At 39.5% G+C, this 9,077-nt stretch overlaps 1 protein-coding gene across 1 annotated transcript; it reads left to right on the plus strand.

Moving 5' to 3' along the window:
• Window positions 1–1,038, plus strand: OR2K2 (olfactory receptor family 2 subfamily K member 2). Its single transcript, XM_059072264.1, is given in 3 exon segments — window positions 1–414; window positions 417–592; window positions 594–1,038. Coding segments are annotated over 3 exon segments (948 nt in total). The 5' UTR covers window positions 1–87.
• The last annotated feature ends 8,039 nt before the right edge of the window (window positions 1,039–9,077 follow it).

Here is a 9,077-nt window from a genome sequence, read left to right on the forward strand (position 1 = left end):
ATGAACATTATACTTTATCCCTCTCTTTATGTCCTCAGATGAAATGAATAGAATAATACTAGAATAACTACAGGTAAAAGGAAGCAAATGCAAGGTGAAAATCTCACCAGTTGGAGTTTTTTTTTCCTGGAAGGTTTTTCTAGTTACCCAACGTTAGAGATTGTTCTCTTCATCTTCAGCCTTGTAATGCATCTGATATCCCTCTTGGGCAACAGCACTCTTATTTTAATCACTATCCTAGATTCATGCCTTCAAACTCCCATGTACTTGTTCCTGGGAAATCTCTCTTTTGTGGATATTTGTTACACATCTGTTTCTGTTCCCACTTTGCTGGTGAACTTGCTGTCATTCCAGAAAACCATCATCTTTTCTGGGTGTGCTGTACAGATGTGTCTGTCCCTTGCTCTGGGCTCCGGGAGCAATGCCTGCTTCTGGCTGTGATGTCGTATGACCATTACGTGGCCATTTGCAAGCCGCTGAGATACCCCATCATCATGAGCAGGCAGGTCTGTGTGCAGATGGCCACTGTCTCCTGGGTGATGGGCTCTCTGACAGCCCTGCTGGAAACCCGCTTCACCCTGCAGGTACCCCTCTGGGAATTTCATCCATCACTTCAAGTGTGAAATTCTGGCAGTGCTGAAGCTAGCTTGCACAAGGTCATTGCTCATGGCCACGATCATGCCGGTGGTCAGCATGCTCTTAATTTGCATCTCTTATGTCATCATCCTTTCCTCTTATGTCATCATCCTTTCCACTATTCTGAGAATCAGCTCGGGAGAGGGAAGAAACAAAGCTTTTTCTACCTGGGATGCTCACTCAACTGTGGTGTTCTTGTACTATGGGGCTGCACTCTCCATGTACCTAAAGCCTTCTTCGTCAGGCTCACAAGAAATAGATAAAATCATCTCGTTGCTTTATGAAGTGCTTACCCCTATGCTGAACCCCATAACTTACAGTTTATGAAACAAGGAAGTCAAAGATGCTGTGAAAAAAGTGCTGGGCCAAATATACTTGCAGCAAATACAGGAAAATCTCTGACTGGGGGCCTGCGGTTTCACCAGGGATATGCTCCAGGCAGAACTCACCAGAGAGATTCAAGGCAATAATACACCCACCCTTAGAACACTGACTTGAACTTGAGTTCTTTCATCTTACAGTTGTGAGATAGGTGTATACAGAGTGATTGCCTATGGGCGATAATAGGTTCCAATTTACATTTAGTAGTAATTTCTGTCTTTTCTGTCTTATGCTTGTGAGAAGTTTGGGGCTATAGGGTCATCACACATTTGCTCCAGAAGGAAACTTGTATGAATTTAGAGTCAGTGAATGTTGGTGCAGAAGAAACTTGTCTATCATTTCTGCCTTACATCCTTTCCAGGATGAGGTGAGAGCATAAAGAAACAAAGAAACAATAGAGATTGGCCTTGGTTACTTAAGCGAGAAAACAGAATCAATGAAAAATTAAAAGACTTGCTCAACATCACAGTTGTAGGACTAGATCTGCAGCCCCTTATCCTTTGAACTTCTTCGCCAGAGCTTGTTCTACACACTGAGTGGCTCCCTAATTACCCTTCCTCATTCAAAACTCCTCATTAAAACTCTTGACTTCCTGAATAAGGCAGCAATGCCTACTTGATTTGCTCAGCTGCCAACCTTGCTTTTCTAAGCACCTAGATACTTGCACAAATTGTATGCATTTCTATGCCAGTATACCACCCGTACACTAATTAGGTCTTTTTTTTAATGTGTGTTTGTCTTTTTTTCTTCACTGGATGATTGACTTCACAAAGTCAATCCTGTTCCTGTTATTTTGTACCTTTTGTTTACAGCAGTCATCCAGTAAACTAATAAATTTATCAGCTTTCAACCAATTTCTTTATTTGAAAAGTAAGTACCATTTGTGAAAATTATGAAGAAGGGACAGCGTGGGCAAGGAGATCTATTGCTTTGTTAATATCCAACAATTACAGAGACAATATTTACATTTGTTGTTTTAAATCTTTTATTTGTATGAAAATATTGCTTCTTAAGAATGCAGATTCTGGGTCCCTACTCTCAGATGTTCTGATTCAGTAATAAATCTAATATTTTCAGATTATTCTGATAATCTGCGCTTACAATGGATCCCCAAGAAGCTCTGAAATAGGTTATAAGATGACCATACATTGCGAGACATTATTTCCAGTGAAAACCTATCATTCCACAAGAAAAGTGGGAATAGCTCTTATTTATCCGTTTTTCCTTTTCCTTTTGTTTTTCCCCCATTCTTCTGCCTCCATGTGTACCTTCTCACTTGCCTACCTCCACTTCTACAGTAGGGAAGGGGAGAGGGTTTTGAGTGGAGGAAGGTTAACCCACTTGAAAATTTTCAAAATATGAAAGACCTAAAAACTTTTAGTATTGGACGTTGAGTTCTGGATTGTTTAACTCTTAGACCCTTCCCTTGGATCTGCGGCTTCCATTACATGTTCCTGGATGTGTAGCCCACACAGAGAGACACTTGAAATAATCCCATGGCAAAATTCTGATGATGGAGCAAGGGGACAAATTTGGTGCCAGATGTTGTTGCCAAGAGATGTTTGAAGGTGGGGGATGGAACCAAGCCCTGAGTAAATGGTTTTAGGATGGTAGGGGAGAGCTGACCAGGAAGCTTTCATCCTAGAAGTAATTCTTTTTCTCTTAGATACCTCAGCCTTTTCAACCCAACTACCACACTCATTTCCTGGCAATTTCAAAATCATTTTGAAGTGACATTTGATGGTAGGCTTTTATTAGAGTAGCAGAGCTGGATTCTATAGTAGAGTAGAATGAATTGTCTGCCTCCTAGACTTAGTTATAATATGTGTGGTACCAAATATAAACAGGAAGAACCAGAGTTACAGAAGTAGCTGAAATCTTTACTGCAAAGAATGAACTATGAGAATTTGAAGACACAGAGACTGAACACCCTGAACACCCTTAGTAATTAGTACATCAGCTTTGACACAGGGAGCTGAGCATATTGACATGGGTCACTGAAGTAGGTTATAAATGATCCTGATGTCAGAAGAGGACCCAGGATGGAACCCTGGCAGATATCTCCCTAGTAGCTCTTGGCTAAGAGATTAGGAGTTACAGTAGTTACAGTGATATGTTACATAAAGTTACTGTGAAAAACAACAAGTGAATATAAATATAAATGTGTTTCCTATATTACAGACAATACTAAAATTCATTATTGGCAAATGGTACATTCTATAATTTGAGTTAGATTCCATCTCAACCAGTACTAATTACAATCATTATAGATTCTCAGGTAAGGGATCCTTGTCAGGTATCATTAAAAAGAGGACTATAGGGCTTCCCTGGTGGCGCAGTGGTTGAGAATCCGCCTGCCGATGCAGGGGACACGGGTTCGTGCCCCGGTCCGGGAAGATCCCACATGCCGCGGAGCGGCTGGGCCCGTGAGCCATGGCCGCTGAGCCTGTGCGCCCGGAGCCTGTGCCCCGCAAAAAAAAAAAAAAAAAAAAAAAAAAAAAAAAAGAGGAATATATTTGACAGAGAAGGTAAAACCACCTCTGACAGAGTCAGTTCCTGAGTGAATGATATGACCATATTTATGCTTCAGAAAAATCAGATCATGTCACTTCCCCATTTAAATCCCTTAGTGGCTTCTTATTACCCTTAGCTTGAAGTCCTTAAGATGACATGCACAGACTTTCATAATCTAATTACCCACCATTTACATCCTCTGCTCTGGGAACCCCAAATTCCTTTTAGTTCTATTAAAGTGTTGTGCTCTGTCTTGCTTCTTTTATTAAGAGCATTTAGCACAATTTGAAATTTGATAACAATTTGTGGGTTTACTTGTTTAATATCTCTCTCGCTAGTCTGTGGGTTCATTGAGGCAAGGACTGTATCAATTTCATTTACCACTGTAGACCCAGAGCTTTGCGCAAGGTCTGGCACAGGGAAGACATTTGGTGCATACTTTCTTTGAAGGACCAAGTGCTCAGTGAATAGCTGTTGAATACAAATATGCATATAATAAACTTTTGATGGCTCTTCAAGTAGGTACTTGACCATTCCTGCGTGAGAGAGATGAGAATGTCAAAGGTGACTTCCGGGTGTCAAAGAAGGCTGATGTGTCATTAACTGCCACAGGGGATATTTGAAGAGGACCAAGTTTGGGGGTTGAAGGGTAAACCATGAGTTGTAATTTAGACATGTGGAATTTGTCATGATTTTGGGATATGTAAGAAATATCAAGGAGTCAGTTGGATATGCTAGTTTGAAATTAACAAGAAAGATCAGCCTGGAGATATAAACTTGTGACATATTTGCATATATATAATAATTTAAGTATTGAACATGGTTAACTTAACTAGGGAGAGAGTATACAGTGAGAAAATTGCCTAAATGAAACTAGAGGAACACTAATACTTAAAGCCCATCAAATATGAAAAACCAACAATGCGGCATTGAAAAGGAGCAACCTCTAAAGCAGGGAGAGGGCAGAAGCCAGAAGCCAGATTCCAGTTTTGATCAAGATGAAATAAGCCCACTCTACCCTGCTTTTCCCACTGACTGCAATTAAAAACTGTAGAATGCATGGACCAGTCATTGAGGGCTCTGAAAAATAAATGGTAGCACACAGACATGGGGAGGAAACTAGAACACAAGGTACCAACAAACTGATGGTGAATTTTTTTTTTTTCTTTCTCTCCTCCACCCATCCAGCACCTCTTGGCCTAGACTCAAGGGCAGCCTGAAACCCAAACCTACACACTGGGTTCAGAGAGAAAGATAGAAGGAGCTCCAAGAGAAGCTCCCTTTTTGTGGTCTGAAAAGGAGAAATGGGGAGCCATGGAGATTTCCTGATTTAAAAAAAATTATCTCTGGGCCAAACTCCCAGGCAGTTCTGTGGTGACAGTGGCAGCACCAGCAGCGGTGGCTGGGCAGGCATCTAAAATCCTTAGGAAAGAGAACCTTCTTCCCGACTGGAGGAACTGTGGTCCCACGAGCTTGGGAAGAGTCCCCACTGCTTTTTTTCTCTCTCTATCCTCTCACTCTTTCGTACCTGAGGCAGGGACTTCCAGCCTCCAGAACTATGAGAAAATACATTTCTGTTATCTAAGCCACCCAGTCTGTGGTACTCTATTATGGCAGCCTGAGCAAACTAATGCATGGCCCTTGCCTCCATCTCCAAGGCCAGCAAAGATGAGTCCAGTCTTCCTCATACTGCATCACTCTGACCCTGCTTGTGTCATCACATCTCTTTCTCTAACTATCTCTTCCATCTCCTTCTTCCAGTTTTAAGGACCTTTGTGATGACATTGGACCAAGACAGATAATCTCTTTATTTTAAGGTTAGCTGATTACAACCTAATTCCATCTGCAACCTTTATCTTCTTTGCCATCTAATCGAACATATTCACTGTTTCTGTATCCTGATTGGATGTGGACATCTTCGGGACCTTTATTTTTCCTGCTACATCTTGATTTCAAAAGGACTGTACTGTGAAATGGGAACACTTCTGGATCCTTGGACATTCATGCAGAACTTACTCCAGTTCCTAAAGACCCAGAATGACACTGCAGTAGATATGTCAGTGAGTCTGCCTATGAATCGCAGGTGATTGAGATTCACTTCAAAGTTCACACATGGAAACTCTGAAAACAGCCCCATGGTTATTTCCTCAGTTTGCCTGTAATATATGGAATAGATGTTATCAACAAGTGGCACATCCCCATGTTGGCCCTATGAATTATGGAATAAGGAACATTATAGTAGGAAAATCCAAGCTGAGGCCCCTGGAACTTCTCTTTGCTACCAAATTATAACATTAAAGACCATACTGCAGGACTTCCCTGGTGGCACAGTGGTTGGGAGTCTGCCTGCCAATGCAGGGGACATGGGTTCGAGCCCTGGTCCGGGAAGATCCCACAAGCCGCGGAGCAACAAAGCCCGTGTGCCACAACTACCGAGCCTGTGCTCTAGGGCCTGCAAGCCACAACTACTGAGCCCACGTGCTGCAACTACTGAAGCCTGTGTGCCTAGAGCCCGTGCTCCACAACAAGAGAAGCCACTGCAATTAGAAGCCCTGCACACCACAACAAAGAGTAGCCCCTGCTCACCGCAACTGGAGAAAGCCAGCACGCAGCAACGAAGACCCAATGCAGCCAAAAAAAAGACCATATTGCATTCCTGGTGGAATTGTAGAAATCAAAGGCTTGTCATAAAAAAGACAAAATAATGCCATTTGAAGCAACATGGATGCATCTAGAGATTATCATGCTAAGTGAAGTAAGTCAGAAAGAGAAAAACAACTACCATATGATCTCACTTATATGTGGAATTGAAAATATGACACAAATGAACCTACTTATGAAACAGAAACAGAATCCCAGACATAGAGAATAAACTGGTGGTTGCCAAGGGGAAGAGAGGGGAGAGGGATGGATCGGGAGTTTGGGATTAGCAGATACAAACTGGTATATATAGAATGGCTAAACAACAAGGTTCTACTGTATAGCACAGGGAACTATATTTAATATCCTGTGATAAACCATAATGGAAAAGAATATGAAAAACAATGTGTATATATGTATAACTGAGCCACTTTGCTGAACAGCAGAAATTAACACAACTATATTTCAATTTAAAAAAAAAAAGGAAATCAAAGTCTTAGAAGATTCAAGGAGTGGTGATTTCTATCAAATCCTCAACTTTCCAAATTGGTAGGTGCAGAAGACTGACAGGTTTTGGGGAATGAAAGTGAATTAAAATATACTTATTTTTATGGTGGTTGTAATTGCAGCTACTTTTCTAGACCTTATTAGAGTGGTTGCTTCGTTCCTTCCTCCCTCCCTCCCTCTCTCAAAAATGTGAAAACAAGAAACCATCTGTTTTCACTTGGCAGAGTTAGCAGTATGCCTTTACCTTCACCAGATTACTTCAGGCCTTTTCCTCAATTCTCTAGTTCTATTTGACAAATAGATATTGGGATATTGGTCTGTAGTTTTCTTTTCAAGTGATTTAAAAAATGCTAATACATTTAAATTTATTTATTTATTCATTAATTTAATGATTCAGTAGATATTTACTCAACACTGAATGAGTGTGAGGTACGTTTTTGGGTGTCATGGAGGACGCACACTTAAGCAAAACATGTTTTTTTGTCCTTAAGGAGTCCAAAATCTAACAGGAAAGACGTGTGAAAAAATCTAAAAACCAAGGCAGAACAATCACGTCACATTATAAATAATGCTTTTGTATTATCATACATCATGATGATAATAAACCTTTAGGTGATTTCTTTGTCTTGCTTTGGTATGAGGGTAATGCTGGCCTCATAGAATGACTTAGGAAGTGTTTCTTCCTCTTGTATTTTTTGGAAAAGTCTGAGAGCATTGGTGTTAATTCTTCTTTAAATGTTTAGCAGAATTCACCAGTAAAGTTTCTGGTCCTGAGATTATCTTTGTTGTGAGAACTTTGATTACTGATTCAATATTTTTACTAGTTATAGGCGGGTCCATATTTTCTATTTCTTCATGGGTCAGATTTGGTAGTTGGTGTGTTTCCAAATTGGAAAGGAAGAAGTAAATAATCCTTGTTTGTAGATGACATGATATTATGTATAGAAAATTCTATACAATTGAAAACAAACTCAGTGGTTGAAGATACAAGATCAACACACAAAAATCAGTGATATTTCTATACAATATCAGTTGACAATGCAAATAAGAAGTTAAGAAAACAATTCCATTTGTAGTAGCATCAACAAGAGTAAAACACTTAGGAATAAATTTGATTTAAGAATTACAAGACTTGTACACTAAAAACTACAAAATTGTTGAAAGAAAATAAAGACCTAAATAAATGGAAAAATATTTCATGTTCATGGATTGGAAGGCTTAATACTGTTATTAATTTTTAATTAAATTAAAATTTTAATTGTGGTTAAAAAACTCATACATAAAATTTACCATCTTAACCATTTTCAAGCATACAGTACCATAGTGTTAAGTATATTCACATTGTCGTACAGCACACCTCCAGGACTTTTTCATCTTGCAAAACTGAAACTCTATATACACTGAAAAACAACTCCCCATTTCTCCTCCTCCTAGCTCATGGCAACCATGATTCTACTTTCTGTTTCTATGAATTTGACGAGATGCCTCATGTAAGTGGAATCAGAGAGGATTTGTATTTTTGTGACTGGCTTATTTCACATAGTATAATGTCCTCAAGTTTCATCAACGTTGTAGCATGTAACAGAATTTCTTTTTTAAATGACGTTGAAAAATATTCCATTGTATGTATATACCACATTTTCTTTATCCATTCATCTATTGATGGACAGTTGGGTGGCTTCCACCTCTTGGCTATTGTGAATAATGCTGCAGTGAACATGGGTGTGCAGGTATCTCTCTGAGATCCTGCTTTCAGTTCTTTTGGATATATATGCACAAGTGAGATTGTTGGGTCATGTAGTAGTTCTACTTTTAGTTTTTTGAGAAACCTCCATAGTAGTTGTTAAGCTTTCCATACAGCTGCACCATATAGCATTCCCACCAACAGTGCACAAGGGTTCAATTTCCCCACATCCTTGCCAACACTTGTATATTTTGTTTTTTGTTTTTCTTATATTAACCATCCTAATGCGGGTGAGGTGATATCTCATTGTGGCTTTGACTTGCATTTATCTAATGATTAGTGATGTTGAGCATCTTTTTATATACTTTTTGGACATTTGTATATCTTCTTTACAGAAATGTCTATTCAAGTCTTTTGCCCATTTTAATTATTTTATTTTATTGTCTCTATTATGTCCTTAATTCTTCAATATGGGTAACTTGGCTCTTTTTTTTTTCATTAAGACTTTAGAGTAGTTTTAGGTTCACAGCAAAATTTAGGGGAAGGTACAGAGATTTCCCATATAATCCCTGCTCTTGCCCCCTTAGCCTCCACCATTATCGACATTCCCACCAGAATGGTACGTTTGTTGATGAATCTACACTGACACATCATAGTCACCCAAAATCCATAGTTTACATTAGGGTTCACTCTTGGTGTTGCACATTCTATGGGT

This window comes from Kogia breviceps, chromosome 8 (genome assembly GCF_026419965.1).
Source record: "Kogia breviceps isolate mKogBre1 chromosome 8, mKogBre1 haplotype 1, whole genome shotgun sequence".
Classification (NCBI taxonomy): domain Eukaryota; kingdom Metazoa; phylum Chordata; class Mammalia; order Artiodactyla; family Physeteridae; genus Kogia; species Kogia breviceps.